Genomic DNA, 20,538 nt, shown 5'->3' on the forward strand with positions numbered 1-20,538 from the left:
AAAGATCGGGATAGTCCCCTGTATATTCTCAGACCATAATGCCTTGAAATTAGAACTTAATCACAACAAGAAGTATGGAAGGACCACAAACACGTGGAGGTTAAGGACCATCCTGCTAAAAGATGAAAAGGTCAACCAGGAAATTAAGGAAGAATTAAAAAGATTCATGGAAATTAATGAGAATGAAGATACAACCGTTCAAAATCTTTGGGATGCAGCAAAAGCAGTCCTGAGGGGGAAATACATCGCAATACAAGCATCCATTCAAAAACTGGAAAGATCTCAAATTCAAAAGCTCACCTTACACATAAAGGAACTAGAGAAAAAGCAACAAATAGACCCCACCCCCAGCAGAAGAAGAGAGTTAATTAAAATTCGAGCAGAACTCAATGATATCGAGACCAAAAGAACTGTGGAACAGATCAACAGAACCAGGAGTTGGTTCTTTGAAAGAATTAATAAGATAGATAAACCATTAGCCAACCTTATTAAAAATAAGAGAGAGAAGACTCAAATTAATAAAATCATGAATGAGAAAGGGGACATCACTACCAACACCAAGGAAATACAAACGATTTTAAAAACATATTATGAACAGCTGTACGCCAATAAATTAGGAAATCTAGAAGAAATGGACGCATTCCTGGAAAGCCACAAACTACCAAAACTGGAGCAGGAAGAAATAGAAAACCTGAACAGGCCAATAACCAGGGAGGAAATTGAAGCAGTCATCAAAAACCTCCCAAGACACAAGAGTCCAGGGCCAGATGGCTTCCCAGGGGAATTCTATCAAACGTTTAAAGAAGAAATCATACCTATTCTACTAAAGCTGTTTGGAAAGATAGAAAGAGATGGAGTACTTCCAAATTCGTTCTATGAGGCCAGCATCACCTTAATTCCGAAACCAGACAAAGACCCCACCAAAAAGGAGAATCACAGACCAATATCCCTGATGAACATGGATGCAAAAATTCTCAACAAGATACTAGCCAATAGGATCCAACAACACATTAAGAAAATTATTCACCATGACCAAGTAGGATTTATCCCTGGGACACAAGGCTGGTTCAACACTCGTAAAACCATCAATGTGATTCATCATATCAGCAAGAGAAAAACCAAGAACCATATGATCCTCTCATTAGATGCAGAGAAAGCATTTGACAAAATACAGCATCCATTCCTGATCAAAACCCTTCAGAGTGTTGGGATAGAGGGAACTTTCCTCGACATCTTAAAAGCCATCTACGAAAAGCCCACAGCAAATATCATTCTCAATGGGGAAGCACTGGGAGACTTTCCCCTAAGATCAGGAACAAGACAGGGATGTCCACTCTCACCACTGCTGTTCAACATCGTTCTGGAAGTCCTCGCCTCAGCAATCAGACAACAAAAAGACATTAAAGGCATTCAAATTGGCAAAGAAGAAGTCAAACTCTCCCTCTTCGCCGATGACATGATACTCTACATAGAAAACCCAAAAGACTCCACCCCAAGATTGCTAGAACTCATACAGCAATTTGGTAGCGTGGCAGGATACAAAATCAATGCCCAGAAATCAATGGCATTTCTATACACTAACAATGAGACTGAAGAAAGAGAAATTAAGGAGTCAATCCCATTTACAATTGCACCCAAAAGCATAAGATACCTAGGAATAAACCTAACCAAAGAGGTAAAAGATCTATACCCTAAAAACTATAGAACACTTCTGAAAGAAATTGAGGAAGACACAAAGAGATGGAAAAATATTCCATGCTCATGGATTGGCAGAATTAATATTGTAAAAATGTCAATGTTACCCAGGGCAATTTATACGTTTAATGCAATCCCTATCAAAATACCATGGACTTTCTTCAGAGAGTTAGAACAAATTATTTTAAGATTTGTGTGGAATCAGAAAAGACCCCGAATAGCCAGGGGAATTTTAAAAAAGAAAACCATAGCTGGGGGCATCACAATGCCAGATTTCAGGTTGTACTACAAAGCTGTGGTCATCAAGACAGTGTGGTACTGGCACAAAAACAGACACATAGATCAATGGAACAGAATAGAGAACCCAGAAGTGGACCCTGAAATGTACGGTCATCTAATATTCGATAAAGGAGGAAAGACTATCCATTGGAAGAAAGACAGTCTCTTCAATAAATGGTGCTGGGAAAATTGGACATCCACATGCAGAAGAATGAAACTGGACCACTCTCTTTCACCATACACAAAGATAAACTCAAAATGGATGAGAGATCTAAATGTGAGACAAGATTCCATCAAAATCCTAGAGGAGAACACAGGCCACACCCTTTTTGAACTCGGCCACAGTAACTTCTTGCAAGATACATCCACAAAGGCAAAAGAAACAAAAGCAAAAATGAACTATTGGGACTTCATCAAGATAAGAAGCTTTTGCACAGCAAAGGATACAGTCAACAAAACTAAAAGACAACCTACAGAATGGGAGAAGATATTTGCAAATGACATATCAGATAAAGGGCTAGTTTCCAAAATCTATAAAGAACTTATTAAACTCAACACCAAAGAAACAAACAATCCAATCATGAAATGGGCAAAAGACATGAAGAGAAATCTCACAGAGGAAGACATGGACATGGCCAACATGCACATGAGAAAATGCTCTGCATCACTTGCCATCAGGGAAATACAAATCAAAACCACAATGAGATACCACCTCACACCAGTGAGAATGGGGAAAATTAACAAGGCAGGAAACAACAAATGTTGGAGAGGATGCGGAGAAAAGGGAACCCTCTTACACTGTTGGTGGGAATGTGAACTGGTGCAGCCACTCTGGAAAACTGTGTGGAGGTTCCTCAAAGAGTTAAAAATAGACCTGCCCTACGACCCAGCAATTGCACTGTTGGGGATTTACCCCAAAGATTCAGATGCAATGAAACGTCGGGACACCTGCACCCCGATGTTTCTATCAGCAATGGCCACAATAGCCAAACTGTGGAAGGAGCCTCGGTGTCCATCGAAAGATGAATGGATAAAGAAGATGTGGTTTATGTATACAATGGAATATTACTCAGCAATTAGAAACGACAAATACCCACCATTTGCTTCAACGTGGATGGAACTGGAGGGTATTATGCTGAGTGAAATAAGTCAATCGGAGAAGGACAAACAGTGTATGTTCTCATTCATTTGGGGAATATGAATAATAGTGAAAGGGAATATAAAGGAAGGGAAAAGAAATGTTGGGAAATATCAGGAAGGGAGACAGAACATAAAGACTCCTAACTCGGGGAAACGAACTAGGGGTGGTGGAAGGGGAGGAGGGCGGGTGTTGGAGGGGAATGGGTGACGGGCACTGAGGTGGACACTTGACGGGAGGAGCACTGGGTGTTTTTCTGTATGTTGGTAAATTGAACACCAATAAAAGTTAATTAAAAAAAAAAAAAGGAAAATTGAGATACATATTAGCACATTAAAGACTCTGCGAATTCCTGCAGTGAAGAAAACTGTTTAATTCTCTTTACCCTAGAGGCTTTGACGACAAAGTCCTTCCATAACAAAACACCCATTCTTGTCCCTTGAACCACTTTGAGGAAGGTGTGTTGAACCAGGAGCCATGCCATGGGGTCATGAGCAGCAGTGGCTAGAACTTGGAGAAGTCATAGCCATGGCTCTCACTAAAAGTGGGCCTTTATTCAGCCAGCAATTCCAACTTACTGGTTTTCAAATAGGTTATTTTTTTTTCAAATAGGTTATTTTTTAAAACTAGAATAACATTTCCATTATTATAGCATCTTAACTTGTGTTATTGCACCCCCAGCCACAGAACCAATGTCATGTTGATCTATAACCACAATAACTCTAGTACCTTCAGGTCAGAGTTTGAAATGTAAACCATCCTAACATTGCAAGTGAGATTGAGTATCAGGGCATCTCAGGGCATGGTGGATAAAGTCATGGGATCTGACATCAGCCCCCAGGAGCTCAAATCCCACTCCCCCACTTCCCAGCTGTGAGGCCTGGGGAAGTCACTCAACCTGTAGGATTTAATATTCTCCTCTTTCACACATAGCAGCACCTACTTCAGGGACTGCTGTGAGCATTAAAGGAGAAATGTCCCATAAAACCTTTGGCTTAGTGCCTGGCTCAGTAAATACATGTCATCACCATCATCACCAACACTGGCCCTTTAGGCGTCATGACTTTGGCAGTGGTAAGTTCCTGCTCAGCCTGCATTGGGGCCAAACCACAGAACCTTCCCTTCCCCCCTTGTGCCAGGAAAGCAGGCTTTCAGGGAACAGAAAGTAAAAGGTGAACATTCTGGCCTTGCTGAGGGCTTGGAGTTGGTCCATATTGCTTTGATTTGGCAGAGAAAACAAAGAACATTAGTGGATGACCATGATGAAGACAAAACAAGAGACTATTAAAAGACGATACAGCTGTAGGATGTGATGATGTTGAGTTTTGTGTGTTTCCAGAAAAATCAAGGTTCTTGAGACCAAAGTTATGTCAAATTATGTTTAACCCATTGCCACACTCACTCAAATTATTTGTCTCATTTAAATCATAATTCCAAATTTTGTTTCATTGTATAACCCTGTAATTATTATCTCTCCTTGTCTCTTCCTCCCTCTTTCTCCTCAATTTTCTTCCCCTCTGAAGAGAAGTTTTCAACTTCAAAACTTCTAAGACACAAATTTTTAATGTTTCCTCCCTTCAAATAGCTTTGAAATATTCATCATTTCCTTCATGTGACAAACAATGAAGCAGAGTATCGTGTTTTCAAGACAAAGAATAAATGTCTCATATTAACTATGGGGATCTTTTAGAAACAGAAGTTCTCTGATACTTGCATATGACAAAGAAGTACAAAACTAAGGGCAGACTGAAATATGGCAATTGTCAATGGACATCTGATTCATGGTCCCTTCTCTGACTGATGAATCACTCAACATGGCATCCACTGTATCACTCACTGTTAGAAGCTCCCCCAGCTCATCGTGCCTGGCGATGTACAACTGTGCATTCATCAAACCTGCACCTGCCCTTGCTCCACTTTGAAATGTTTTGTAAAATTGCCAGTTTTAATGCAGATGCATGAATCAGGCCAAGGAATTGACAGGATAGGAGCATCGCAGAGTTATTTCCCCTCCTCACCAGCACTCAGTGTCGCTCGGCGTAAAACACTTGCATGGCTTGTGTGCACAAACTCTTGGCTTATCCTGTTTTATTTTTAACTCAAGTTAAAAAAGCTTGTGTGACCGTGTGTTTTCATTCAAAGCAAGTCTAAATTGCTGTGATTACATGTGTAGAGCTTTATATATGTTGATTCAATTTCAAAAAACTCTTGTTAAGTAATTTGCTTCTTTGGATCAATCTCATTCCATGTAATTGGTTGTTGCATCACATTATTATCTAGGCTGAAGGACATTTGTTCCACTCACCCCATCTCGCATCTCTTGGTCTGTATTATTCCAATGATCCTACCTTCTGTTTGCCCACTTTTACAGCAATTGCCTTATAAACTCAAGTCAATTTTTTTCCTTTAATTTTTCCCCAGACTACTCCCTTTATCTGATTTTTCTCTTTGATTTTCAAGGACTCTCAAAAATCTGTCTTCACTGATAGGTGAATAGATTTGACATATTTCTTTTAACATCGCATTATTTTCTAAGAAATATTTTCCTACTATAAATTTCAGGTTCATCTTAGTGCTCTTAACCTGCTTCAAGCGAGCTGAAGGTCATCAATCAGATAATTCACTCAAAATGAATAATTGTTTTTTTTAATAAATTAATTTTTATTGGTGTTCAATTTACCAACATACAGAAAAACACCCAGTGCTCATCCCGTCAAGTGTCCCCCTCAGTGCCCGTCACCCATTCCCCCCCACCCCCCGCCCTCCTCCCCTTCCACCACCCCTAGTTCATTTCCCAGAGTTAGGAGTCTTTATGTTCTGTCTCCCTGAATAATTGTTTTAATTTCTTCTTGGGCAGCCCGGGTGGCTCAGCGTTTAGCACCGCCTTCAGCCCAGGGTGTGATCCTGGAGACCCCAATCAATTTCCACGTCAGGCTCCCTGCATGGAGCCTGCTTCTCCCTCTGCCTGTGTCTCTGCCTCTCTCTCTCTCTCTCTCTCTCTCTCTCTCTCTGTTTCTCATGAATAAATAAATAAGATCTTTTAAAAAATTATTTCTTCTCTTTCTCTTTATGTTTTCTGAATTTTTTTCAATTGCTAAATGCCAACCAATTTTTTTTCCAACCAAAATTTTTATTGGAAAAATCACATCATGAATTTTTCTTTGACTTTTATCTTGGCATTATGGTTGCTATAGTCATTGGAAAAAATTGCAAATTATGTAATAGCTGATGCCATGTACTTTGGACTATTTCATTGTATTTTCTAAACTTTTAAGGTGCTTTTTCTTGCAGGAAAGTTGGGGAGACCTAGGTGTGGTTGACAGTGAGGAGGTGGTAAGACCTCATGCTACCATTTCAGTGTGAAGAATGTTTATAAACAGACGTATTCTCTGAGTTTTCCTCCAGCACTGAGTCTGGTCCTCTTTCATTCCCCCTGAATTACTGGGGTGCCCTGAAAGGACCCCACCAGTCTCAGTTTCAAAATCTGAGCTCAAAGGCTGCACCTCCTCTGCAGGTATACCTGGCGGCAGGCACAGTATATGGACTGGAAGGCCAACTGAATGAACTGGAGGATGCTGCCCGTTGCATCCATAGTGGCACCAATGAGACTGAACTGGCAGATCTGGAGGACCAGGTGGCCACGGCTGCAGCCCAGGTTCACCATGCTGAGCTCCAGGTAGGAACTCCTTCTTTGCCCAGAAGGAACACCATCACAAAATGGGAGAGGGAACCCCATCTTCCACAAGAATTATTGCAAAGCCCTTTTATCGGTTCTCTAGTGCACTTGCATTGTCCTTTTGGGTGAATTCCACCAAATTCTCCTTCTAAAAAATTATAGCTTTGATAATATATCAGACTTTCCTTTAAACCTATGTCACTTTCCTCTTAGACAAATTTTCTGACTCATAGGTAGGTCTCCTTGCTATATAGGTTCCCATTCTATCCCAAGATCACCCCTCCCTAACTGTTGATTACTTACTTGCTGCCAGCTTCCCCCTCTACACACTGACAGCCCCATGAGGACAGGACTGTAGCTGTCTCTCTTAACACAGTAACTCCAGTGCCTAACATAATACCTGACACGGGTTTGGCAATAAAAATGGTGTGGATAAATGAATGAAATTGAAAGTGTAGATTTCTCAGACCAGTATTTTGCGCGAGTTAGATATGGCTGATTCAGAACTGAAATGATGTTGTCTATAACTTCATGAAGATATTTGTTTAAAGTTTTCATGGATATTCCCCTGGCCCCTGACTCCGGATCAGAATTGACTGTGGACTAAATCACTGATTCTCAAACACAGAATGTTTGAGACATGGTGTCTGCAGTATATACTCAGTACAGATCCCTGGTTCAGTGATATTTCTATAGACCCCATCTCTTAATACTCCCCCTTGTATCTTAGGGGATCTGGGGTCAATAAAAACCACCTATGGATAGAGAAGATGATCATCTTGATTAGTAATTACTCTTTAAATAAATATTTTTGTTTTAGAGAGTCAGAAATCGCAACAACTACTGGCAGCAGTAAGCACTCTAGAGAATGTAAGGGCACCCATTCCCCACCCTACAGATGAGTTAATGCTGTGTGTTAGGAAGGATCTCATTGCACATGGCCCTGTGCAACTATAACTATTCATTATCAGCAAGAATGATTGAAGATCATCTCTCCTCAAAGACAAATAATTTTCCATAAATACTCCCCAACATTTAATCAATTTATATTCAAAGTTATAAAAAGTAGAATCAAATCATTTGTTTTCTAGGGGTACATTTTCCAGCAAATACTTCTCAAATGGCTTAGCAGGAAGTAATATTATGTATGTGTGTTTGGCAGGAGTTTTTTGGACCTGCTTCTAGATTTTTCTAGTCTTAAACTACTGGAGCCATGTTTTATAGAAGAAAACCCTGGAGTCCAAAATGCCCATTTTCTGTGTGTTTGATCGTGCCTAGTTTTTATAGATTTTTAAATATGACAGTAATGTTATCAATAATGCTTATTGTTCAGTGAGCCTTACCTTGTGCCACAAGTTGTACTTAACACTTGACCTCATTATTGTAATTAATCCTTCCCACAACTCCATGATGTAGCTACTGTTATTTTTAACCTTTTGTTTCTAGGGAGAATGAGACTCAGAGAGGTTAAACCACTTGCCCAAGGTCAAATAGCTAAAGAGCGATGAAGCCAAAAAAAAGAAGAAAAAAAAAAAAAGAGCGATGAAGCCAGGACTTGAACCGGTCTTTCTAACCTCACAGGCACATTCTTCACCAGTCTGTGTGATTTCCTGAGAAAATGTGTTGGTCCTGTCATCAGACACATATCCACCTGTATAAAAACTCCTTAATTTTCAAGGGAGGTTCTCAACACTGCCTTCCATTTCATGGATCTTTGCAATGTGGGGAACTTCAGTCCCATGGAGGCTCTCCCCCTACTGCTAGCTGCCACCAGAGAATGAAGCCTCACACTCCCTCTTGTCTGTTCTCATGCAAAGTTGTCCCCACTGAGGAGGGTAGATGTACTAAACTGTGTTCTTGGATTAGGTTGGACTCCAGGGACTCTATCATCTTGGAGTTTACCATTGGGACAGGATTGCCCCATGCTTTGGGAGATTGCAGAATGATCCATGGGGATGTGTGTGCTATGGATGCCATCCACTGCATCATCCACATCATCTCTGTGGGCTTCGTGGAGAAGGTGTCTCTGAACTCTCAGTACCAGGAAAAGCTGTTCTTCTGAGCACTTGGTCTTTATCTTGCAGACATAGAATCCTACACTGATCTCTTTGCTTTGGCTCCCAGGAAACTCATTGCTGAATTAGTCATCCCCTCAAATAGTGTAAGGGTCATTGGGTATGCAGACTTAGGAATGAAGTGGAACATAATTAGATAGATAGATAGATAGATAGATAGATAGATAGATAGATAGATAGACAGCAAATGTAGACAAAATCAGGCCTCAGTAGTCTCCTCTCCTCTTTCTTTGGCCTTTGCCCTGTGAACTAAAACTCAAAAAAATATACCCTTCTTCTTCCAGACCCTGTCAGCAAATCAGGTGGTGAGCAGCTTGCTGTCCCTGTCTCCCAAGGCCCGTCGAGTAAGGCCCTCCATCACAACTGCTTCCAGGAAAGAGCATGGTCATCTAATCCATACCAGCTGCAATGACTGATAAAATTTTAGTCTGCAACCTTTCTCAGAGGCCTATGCAGTTTATTGGCCTATAAGGCAAAAGAATGCAGCTTTCAATATGAAATTTGAGGAGTCAGAGCAAGAAGGTCTCTAGGGGCCAGAGAGGGCCAGAGGCTGCTGGGCAGCTTGGAGTATTTCACCAAATGCCACAGTCTTGGCCTCTGCCTGCCTCCTCCTCCTCTTCTGGCCAAGACTGCCCCTGCCTGGGGACAGAGGAAACACCTCGCATATTTGCTGACCCTTCAGTCCTTCTCTCTGCACTTTCTATGGCACCTGTCCCAAAAGGCTTTGTCCAAAAAGGTCCTCAGTAAGTGACAGCAGAATTTGAATTTATTCTGAGCAGCTCAAGAGAGTGGAGGAAAAAGGGAGGCAATGGAGACCTCAGGGCAGAGTCCACACACTGGCTGCTGGGCTGAATTTTGAGCTCCTTGTCCGATGCCCAGCAACACCCAGGCATGTCCAGAGAGCAGCAGGACAGCTGTGATCCTCACCTCCTCTCTCCACTTCAATAGGCTGCTCCTGCCTCTCCCCATTTGCCCCATGCCAGACCTTGGCAGATCCTCTCAGAATGTGGCAATGAGGCAAGAGCATGAGCATTGGCATGAATTCAGAGTTCTGCCCCAGACCTGTGCAATGTTAGCTGTATTACTTATCCCTCTGAGTCATAAATCCCTCATCTACAAAACCAAGAAAATGGTATTATGTCATAGGTTTATGAATTAGTTCACATATTTAAAGTGCTTAGCATGGTGACAGCACATATTAATGCTCTTTCATAAGAGTCAGGACTGTGTCTTCTTCATCCCTGGGGACATGGATGGGTCAGGTTCTTTCTGGGCCCTGAGTGGGCTCTTTCTCTCTGTATCTGCCTTAAGACTCTGTTGGAAAGAAATCTGAACTCTCTATGACCTTCTGATGTTATAGACAAGGAAACTGATGCCCAGAGAGAAGAGAGAGATTCTCAAGGCACTTGTCCTTTTAATGAAAGAAATGGACTTGAACCAGGAGTGGCTGAGCCTCCCTCCTAAGAGCTGGTGCTATGGTTTGGGTTCATGGAGTCATGGAAGAATGAAGAAGGACCTATAAATCATACTTGCCTTTCAAAGCTCGCAACAAGTGTTGCCTGCTCTGGAAGCTTTCCCTGACCACTCCCCTTTTCTCTCCCCACCAGGCTGGGCCACAGTTACCTTCATGCCCTGGGCTTCTGCTTAATCCCCTAGAGATACTCTGACAAGGGTGTTGATATACTCTAGAGCTACCAAACTAGACTTTAAATTTACAAAGAAAGGCCTGTGTCTTATTTTCTTACTATAGCACTAGATATAGAAGGGCTTGGTAGAAGTTGAATGAGTGAGGGAAGCCTGGCTGGTTCAGTCAGTGGAGCATGTGACTCTTGATCTTGAGGTTGTGAGTTTGTGCCCCACACTGGGTGCAGATATTGCTTAAAAAAGAAAGTTTTTATATTAAAATTGAATGAGCATATAGCAAAGCAGATTTGTTCATTATAGATTCCCATCACTTTTAACAAAGATTCCCCCTCCTGTGCTTTTCTCCTACTGATTCTATCTTTCTGTTGCATTAAGATTTCTGATATTGAGAGCCGAATTTCAGCCTTGACCATTGCAGGATTAAACATAGCACCGTGTGTGCGCCTTACAAGAAAACGAGATCAGAAGCAAAGGAACCAGGTGCGTTTGTCCCTCACTTCCTTTGTTGGAATATTGCACGACTTGGGAAATTTAGAAGATAAAATACCTTTGCTTTATGAAGGTGTGTTGACTGCTGTGTTCTATTTGTAGGTACAAACCATAGACACATCAAGGCAGCAGAGGAGGAAACTGCCTGCCCCACCAGTGAAAGGTGTGCTTAAAATAAAACTACAGAGCTACCAAAGAATTAAGTCTGACTTATTTACTTTGAGTGACTCAGTTATCTGAGTTTGAGGACCAGATCTGATGGGGAGTTCTCACCCAGAAGTGCTCTTGTGAAGAATCCATCTTGACTTGAATCCCCCCAAGAAGCAGACCCTGGGAGAAGGATGTGATTTGGGTAGTGATTCTAAGAAACACTGGTAGAAGAAGAAAGAAATGATACAGGGACAGAAATTAAGTCAATACAGTGAAATTTATTTATTTATTTTTAATACAGTGCAATTTAATTTGTAGTTTATTTCTCTGAGCAAATGAGGCCAAATCCTGCTCAGGACATCTGGGAGACAGTATTGACTGCACCTCAGAGTTTCCTGCCCAAAGAATAGGAAAAGGAGGATTTCAACTCTCAGCTATCATCCTCTGATCTTTACTGGGGAGAAGGCATTAATTCCCCGGTACTTCTTCCCCACTCCATGCATGAGCCAAGAGAGAGTGACAGTGCTTGCAGCATTCTGTTGGAATGTGCTGGGTGTCGGAATGTGTGATGATGTCAGGAAAATGTGGGCAGGGCACCAGAGGCATCTAACACAGTGCACAACCCACAAGGGATTCTAGTGATACTGGCAGTGTCATCCTCATCCCCTGGACATTTTCAACAGCTTCCCTAGATTCAGGAGCCATATATGATGATGTCAAGCTAGAATTTAAATCCACAAATCAGAAGAGTAGACAGAAGATATATGTTTAAGTCGTGGCTCCACCATTGTTTGCTCAACAAATATTTATTGAATGCCTACTTTATATCCCATTAAACCTCATATGATTGCAATGTATTACAGACCCATGGTCTTTTATTTGAAATCCTTGGATAAATACATGTTTCAGAATGTCTTGAACATTAGAAAGGTAATATGGCACATGTATTTTATATTTCCTAACAGTCCCCTCCTCATGGTGTCTGGGGCAGCATCTGACAAACCCATTAATGTCCTTGCAGCAAAGCATGAGAATGTTCACTCTCAGTGGAATGGACAAGGATTTTAAATGGCCATATGTCAGTATAAGGTTTTGCCATTTGACAATTTGGGCCCCAAAGTCGTAAGAATTTACAGCCTTTAGAGACTTCTATATTCCAGAATTGCAAATAACAATTTATGAATTATGGATGGTGTGCCTGGGTGGCTCAGTCAGTTAGGCATCTGACTCTTGATATCAACGGAGGCCTCTATCTCAGCATCAAGAATTCAAGCCCGGCATTTGTCTCCATGCTGGGCAGGGAACCTAGTTTAAAAAAAAAAAAGAAGAAAAAGAAGAATTTATGAACTATGGTGGATTATCTCCAAGCTACCTTTTCCTAGGAAGCCATTTATGATTCTTGTATGTATTTGATGCATACCATAAAAATAATAACAAAATTAAAAGATTCTACAGTCAGACCTGCAGACTGAAGTGAGATACCAAGTCTAGAACCAAAATCTGGGGCATGGGGACAGCTGGGCTTTCTTCCTCAACACCTGGCCGAGCTTCTGGGTACCATTTATTTCCATTTGTTTCCTTTTAGCTGAAAACATTGAGGCATCTTCAGTGACCACCATGAAAACATTTAACCGCAACTTCATTCTCCAAGGCTCCTCAACAAACAGGACTAATGAAAGAAAAAGCACCACCAAGGATTTGATGGTAAGTCAGCTGTGTCGCAGTGCCTCTCACTTGCACTGTACATGGTGCCTCCATTCTGTAGCCCTCCTGTCTGCAGATCTCCCATCAGAGTCCCAGGAAGCATCCTTCATGTATGGTCTCAAGGTCCGTTGGTTAAGGAGGTGGGGAGGAAAGGGGAGCAACTAGAAGCATGAGCACCCTGCCTGGTATTGCTAACCTCTTTGATATATGGATACATCCTCACAACTATACATCCAGCTCCTTGTAGGGTATGATATGAGAGAACTAAAAATACATACATAAGAATGTAAGGTCTGGGGGTGCCTGGGTGGCTCAGTGGTTGAGCGTCTGCTGTTGGCTCCAGCCATGATACTGGGGTCCTGGGATGGAGCTCCACATCGGGCTCCCCGTGGTGAACCTGCCTCTCCCTCTACCTATGTCTCTGCCTCTCTGTGTCACTCATGAATAAATAAATAAAACTTAAAAAAAAAAAAAAAAAAAGAATGTAAGGTCTGGTTGAGATGTCAGAGTTTTTATCCTTTTTTTTTAAAGATTTTATTTATTTATTCATGAGAGACACAGAGAGAGAGAGGCAGAGACACAGGCAGAGGAGAAGCAGGCTTCATGCAGGAAGCCTGATGTGGGACTTGATCCCGGGACTCCAGGATCATGCCCTGGGCTGAAGGCAGGCGCCAAACTGCTGAGCCACCCAGGGATCCCCTTTATCCTGTTTTTAATCCATATTCACCCTTCCTTACATTTCTTGTTCACCATTAATTACTTATGTTCCTGAAAAAAGTAAGCAGCTGCCCCTAAATGCAAAGAAAGGGACAGGAGATAAGTTGCACAAATTCTGGAGATCATGTAAACAAGTCTAAGGGATTGTTTGCCTAAACACCAGCTGATGCTTCAAATTTTGGCAAAGGCTTGGTGCTGCTTATGTGGGAAGTAATAATCCAGCTAAACTGCTTCAGTGGTACCATTATGCTGAGGACAGGCAGTATCTGGGTGACAAAACTGAAGGAAGGGTAAGTTTATTCTGTTGCCTTTTATTCGTCATGCATCCCTCCCTTTCCCTTCCTCCCCCTCACTGTCCCTGTCCCCTGAGTGCAGGAGCACCAGGTAATGGCATGACGGTGGGCATGCCCTTGGGGTTACAAATCACTGCATCTCTGGGCACCACATGGCAACAGTGCTGCCCACTGCCTTTTCCTCACTGCTCAGCCATTACCCCTGACCTTTTAAAGTCCAATTACTTTGCTCCTGGCCATTACTTTACAAAGCTAAAAAGATGCATTATCGCACTTAAAAGGACAGACCAGTAGGGCCAGAGAAGAAATCTGTTATAAATAAGATAGTTAAAAGTATTACCTTTCATAGAGATAGAACAGATTAGTGGTTGCCAAGGGCTGTGCGGAGGGGCCATAGGAAGTAACCACTTCATAGGTGAGATGTTTTGCTTTAGAGGGACGGTATGCTTTCAAACTAGATGGAGGTAGTGGCCACCACATTGTGAGTGTACTAAATGCCACTGAACTGTTCATTTTTTCAGAGGGGGGAGGGGCAGAAGGAGAGGGAGATAGAGAATCTTAAGCAGGCTCCATGTCCAGCAGAGAGGCCAACATGGGGCTTGATGCTTGATCTCACAACCCTGAGAGAATGACCTGAGCCAAAATCAAGAGTCAAGAGTTTATCAGACTAAGCCACCTAGGCACTCCTAAATTGTTCATTTTTAAATGGTTAATTTTATGTTATGTAAGTTTCACCTTAAATTATTTTGAAAAATAAGCTACCTTTAGATAACACAGAGAGATTAAAAATGAAAGAATGGGCACTATTACTAAACAAATACAAACAAAAAAGAGAAGCAGCAATATTACTTTCAAACGAAGTAGAATTCAAGAGAAGAAGCATTCAGAGAAAACAAAGAGGGAGGTTATTTTAATTTTGATTTAAAATACAAGTCATGACCCTTTCCTGATTTGGCATGCAATAGAGCGACACAATTTATTGTGCAAGGCCGGTGACTTTAAAATTCCCTTATCAGCGCTGGGAAGCCCAAGTACACCAAAAATAAATACAAATTAGAGCATGTGAATAAGGTATTTAATAAGCTTTAGTTAAGATATTTATCTTACAAAAAAAAGATATTTATCTTACTTTGTAGAGGATTCACTTTCTTTCCAAGCATTAGTGAACCTTTTATAAAAGTTGATTTTTTACCAGCTACAAAACAAAAAACAAACAAAACAAAAAAAAAAAAACCAACTCAGCAAATTCCAAAAAGCAGGAAGCATAAATGATCATCTGTGACCTCAATGCCAGCAATAATCTCCAACACAGCTGTCCAGTAGAACATTACAAAATGATGAATATGTTTTCTTTCTGCAACATGCGATATGGCAGTCACTGAGCTATGTGTGGTTGTTGAGTGCTTAAAAATGGGCTACTGCCTCAGAGGAACTGATTTTTAAATTTTATTTCATTTTAATTAATGTAAATGTAAATAGCCATATGTGGCTAGTGACTGTCATAAGGGACAGAGCAAATTTAGAAAATTAGAACAAAAGTTAAAATACGCAGAAATTCTACTTGGAAATTAGAAAGCACGTGCACCCACATACACAATCACACACACACACACACACACACACACACACACACACACATTTCCAAGTAACTATTGAACTAAAGAGCAAAGCAAATCCACAGCACTTAGAAAATGAAAACAACACATGTATCCGGGCACCTGGGTAGCTCAGCAGTTAAGTATCTGCCTTCTGCTCAGGTCATGATCCCGGGGCTCCCAGATCAAGTCCTGCATCAGGCTCCCGTCAGGGAGCCTGCTTCTCCCTCTGCCTATGTCTGTCTCTCTCTACGTCCCTCATGAATAAATAAATAAAATCTTTTTAAAAATTTCATATATCGAAATACATACAAAAATACACTAAGTCACATTCATAGTATTAAATATTTTCTTCATTATTAAAAAAAGGAAAAAGCAAAAAAAAAAAATGAACTAGACATTGCATTCCATACATCAAAGATCAAGACAGAAACCAATTAGTTCAAATCAGAAAACTGCAGAAATGATCATAAATCCAAGAACTTATTCTTTGGAAAAATATAAAACAGAAAATGTTTTGTAAGCCAAGTCAAGAAGAAAATAAATAAAAATAAGAGATTTTAACAGAGATGTAAATTTTTTATTTAAATATGCAATGTACTACAGAACACTTCTGAAAGAAATTGAGGAAGACACGAGATGGAAAAACATTCTGTGCTCATGGATTGGAAGAATAAATATTGTAAAAATGTCAATGCTACCCAGGGCAATTTACAGGTTCAATGCAATCTCTATCAAAATACCATGAACTTTCTTCACAGAGTTGGAACAAATAATCTTAAGATTTGTATGGAATCAGAAAAGACCCCGAATAGCCAGAGGAATATTGAAAAAGAAGACCAATGCCAGGGGCATCACAATGCCAGATTTCAGGTTGTACTACAAAGCTATAATCATCAAGACAGTGTGGTACTGGCACAAAAACAGACACATAGATCAGTGGAACAGAACAGAGAACCCAGAAATGGTCCCTCAACTCTATGGTCAACTAATATTTGACAAAGCAGGAAAGACTATCCACTGGAAAAAAACAGTCTCTTCAATAAATGGTGCTGAGAAATTGGACAGCCACGTGCAGAAGCATGAAACTAGACCATTCTCTTACACCATACACAAAGATAAACTCAAAATGGAGGAAAGATCTAAATGTGAGACAAGAATCCATCAAAATCCTAGAGGAGAACACAGACAATACCCTTTTTGAACTTGGCCACAGTAACTTCTTGCAAGATACATCTATAAAGGCAAGGGAAACAAAAGCAAAAAATGAATTATTGGGACTTAATCAAGATAAAAGCTTCTGCACAGCAAAAGAAACAGTCAACAAAACTAAAAGACAACCTACAGAATGGGAGAAGATATTTGCAAATGACATATCAGATAAAGGGCTAGTATCCAAGATCTATAAAGAACTTATCAAAATCAACAGCCAAGAAACAAAAAAATCCAATCATGAAATGGGCAGAAGATATGAAAAGAAATTTCACCAAAGAAGACATAGACATGACCAACAAGCACATGAGAAAATGCTCCGCATAAAATCAAAACCACAATGAGATACCACCTCACCAGTGAGAATGGGGAAAATTAACAAGACAGGAAACAACAAATGTTGGAGAGGATGTGGAGAAAGGGGAACCCTTTTGCACTGTTGGTGGGAATGTGAACTGGTGCAGCCACTCTGGAAAACTGTGTGGAGGTTCCTCTGAGTTAAAAATAGAACTTCCCTACGACCCAGCAATTGCACTACTGGGGATTTACCCCAAAGATACAGATGCAGTGAAATGGCAGGACACCTGCACCCCGATGTTTCTAGCAGCAATGTCCACAATAGCCAAACTGTGGAAGGAGCCTCAGTGTCCATCGAAAGATGAATGGATAAAGAAGATGTGGCCTATGTATACAATGGAATATTACTCAGGCATCAGAAGAGACAAATGCCCACCATTTGCTTCAACGTGGGTGGAACTGGAGGGTATTATGCTGAGTGAAATAAGTCAATCAGAGAAGGACAATCATCATATGGTTTCACTCATACGGGGAATGTAAGAAATAGTGAAAGGGATTATAATGGAAAGGAGAGAAAATGAGTGGGAAATATCAGGGAGGGAGACAGAACATGAGAGACACCTAACTCTGGGAAACAAACAAGGGGTGGTGGAAAGGGAGGTGGGTGGGGGGTTGGGGTGACTGGGTGACAGGCACTGAGAGGGGCACTTGACGGGATGAGCACTGGGTGTTATGCTAAATGTTGGCAAATCGAACTTAAAAACAAATGTAAAAAAACAAGTAAACAAACAAACAATACAGGGCAGCTGCTTGGCTCAATCAGTAGAGCATGCAACTCTTGATTTCAGGGTTGTGGGTTCAAGCCCCACATTGGGTGCAGAGATTGCTTAAAATCTTAAAATATGTGTATATATATATATGTATACACACATATATATACTTACATATATTTACATACAATGTCATGTAAGTCTATGCTAATTAATTTTAATGTCTGAATTCTAATAAAATCTTATTTAAATCAGAAATTACTAAAAACTTACTGAAATTTTAAAATTTAGTAAAATTTGGGCACCTGGGTGGCTCAGTCAATTAAGTATCTAACTCTTGATTTTGGCTCAGGTCATGATATTTGGGTCGAGAGATGCAGCAGTGTGGCATCCCACTTAGAATTTTCTCCCTCTGTCCCTCCCTCCCCTTGCAAATGTGCCCTCTCTCTCTCTCTCTCTCTAAAAAAAAAAAAAAAAAAAAAAAAGGCAGTAGAAAAAAAAAAAGGCAGTAGATATTTTTGATCCCCTCTTCCTGCCTTTGTCAGGTGGCTGATGACAGTGCACTCCTTGTCTCCCCACAGGAGCCCACTCTAGAGTCTGCTGTGATGTATTAGTGCCATGGAACTCCACTGCCACTGACCCACTGCCTCTGGCCGTACACGACAGTGCCTTGACCCAACAGCCATCGAATACTGTACGGATTTCCACCTGAGGAGAGGGCCTGGGGAGGCCATGGTGCACCACTGCACAGGGCTGCCCTGATACCTCACCCAGAAAGCAGTCCCGGACTTGTGCACTGTGGTTTGTCCACTCTCTGCCTTAGGCTCCCAGGGGAATCCAAGACAGAAAACCGAGAGGCTGGCTTCCAACAGTAGAGCTCCGTGTTCAAAAGATGCATCTTTTCCCTGTTCGCTTTGCTACTGTCTGTTGTCTTTAAGATTTCTTTCTTTCTTTCTTTCTTTCTTTCTTTCTTTCTTTCTTTCTTTCTTTCTTTCTTTCTCTCTCTCTCTCTTTCTTTCTTTCTTTCTTTCTCCCTCTGATTGAACTAGAAGTACATGTGAAGAGTTATCTGTCCAAAGGAAAACTATTGGGGGGGACGGAAGGAAGAGAGATGGGTATTATCATTTAATTCATCATCAGTTCTTACTAATCTCTCGCAAGCATCTTTGTCCCACAGGTACTAAGGTAAAAAGTACAAATGCCCCCTGTAGTGAACATCCGGACTGTCCCATTTGGGGAGCACACACCCAGCAAGGATGCAGGTCTCCCTTCAGCCACTGCCTTCCTGGGAAGCTCCTACCCACCCACCCCCTACAACCAGTCATTCCCATCACTTTGCCATCACAAGCCACAAAATGGAAAGCTCTGACTCACCCATGCCATGTCCAGGTCTATCAGAAATATGGTCTCATTGAGAATTCAGGATTCTTTACTGAACCTATTGGCAGTTTCCCCACTTTGAAGGGGAAAGGAGCTTGAGAAAGCCCACCATTGGCTTAACTTAGGGCACTGTCCAGAATCCACATGCAGTTTAGCAATGACCGCATCTAATGGGGTTTAGGTAAATGGATTCTTGCAGACAATAACCACGTTGAAAAAATGTTGTCCTCCAAAATTTATTTACCAATAAATATTCAGCAAAACAGTAGAATGACCTTAAAGATAACAATGGTTAAAGAATCGCCTTGAAAAACTTACAGGCATGAAAAAAGCAAGGATAAACTGAATTTAATGGACACAAGAGCTGACACGAGCTCCACATTTGTGGCCTTGAATGCATGACTATGTAGAGTGTGTGTATAAAAGCAAATGGAATGGAACTTCACTCAACGAATTAAATCTGTCCCTGATACATTCTGAATCTAAGGAAGAGAGGAAATGAGAGTCAAGGGGATAGTTCCATCAAAATGTATTAAATGACTGCTTTCAGGGAGGTAATTTCTTCTCATTTTAATCCTTAGAGCAACCCTCTTCAGTAGGTATCCCCATTTTTCAGATTTGGAAACTAAGAGGGCCAGAGAGATTAGTTTGCTAAAGTCACACCTTGAAGTTAAGTATAATCGGAATGCTTCACAAAAGCCTCACTGTTTCAACTTCTATATTCTTTTGCTGCTATGCACATTCCCAGACCTGACTTGCTGCTGAGATGTGTGTTATGATCCCTTCCTGATGGGGGTCTACCTATCTTCCAGTGATACTCCCTGCTGACGCTGTGTATGTGTTATCCAACAGAAATGACTCCTTTGAAATAAAGTCAGTCTTTGGCTTTTTGTTCTGTTGGTGTGACTCAAAGCAGACAAATACAAATTTTAAAAACACAACAAAAAAAGATCTGAGTTCCAAATAGAATGTTTTCTTTAAGAGGCATGAAAAGCAACTATTGTTGTGTTACAGTGTTAAAATATTCAGTTTCCTTTGACAAAAATGTGTACTGTGTAAGCCTTGCAAAAAAAAAAAAAAAGAAGAAGAAGAAGCCTGCTCTATGGCATTTGAAATTTTATAAAGGTTTCCTTGTGCCAAATAAGTGCAAAGATTTAATTTACTATTAAAAACCATAAGCATATGTTATAGTTTCAGAAGAATTATTTTGTCATCAAGTGATTTTGATCTTCAGTGTCAATATTTATATTTAGATTAATTTTTATAAATGAAAATATTTTAATGGTTTAAGAAAATGAGGACAATAGGACCATATCTTTGATGACTTCTGAAAGTTATGCTTGCCTTCATGTTATCTGCACATTGCCAAGAATTACTGTCAAGAGAAATGATAAAGAAGTAAAAGTCATTTATGAAAATAATGT

General features: G+C 40.8%; 1 protein-coding gene across 3 annotated transcripts in view; it reads left to right on the top strand.

The window, feature by feature from the left end:
• The window catches only part of MYRIP (myosin VIIA and Rab interacting protein), a 366,004-nt gene extending 345,469 nt beyond the window's left edge, over positions 1-20,535 (top strand). For all 3 annotated transcript variants that reach the window (XM_072726528.1, XM_026000964.2, XM_072726530.1), the window contains exons 13-17: positions 6,627-6,788; positions 10,883-10,987; positions 11,099-11,159; positions 12,732-12,850; positions 18,316-20,535. In XM_072726528.1, the coding sequence (XP_072582629.1) occupies positions 6,627-6,788; positions 10,883-10,987; positions 11,099-11,159; positions 12,732-12,850; positions 18,316-18,348 (480 nt within the window). In that variant the 3' untranslated portion in view covers positions 18,349-20,535. The remainder of the gene's footprint in view (positions 1-6,626; positions 6,789-10,882; positions 10,988-11,098; positions 11,160-12,731; positions 12,851-18,315) is intronic.
• Positions 20,536-20,538: the final 3 nt, after the last annotated feature.

Source organism: Vulpes vulpes, chromosome 11 (assembly GCF_048418805.1).
Source record: "Vulpes vulpes isolate BD-2025 chromosome 11, VulVul3, whole genome shotgun sequence".
In the NCBI taxonomy this organism is placed as follows: domain Eukaryota; kingdom Metazoa; phylum Chordata; class Mammalia; order Carnivora; family Canidae; genus Vulpes; species Vulpes vulpes.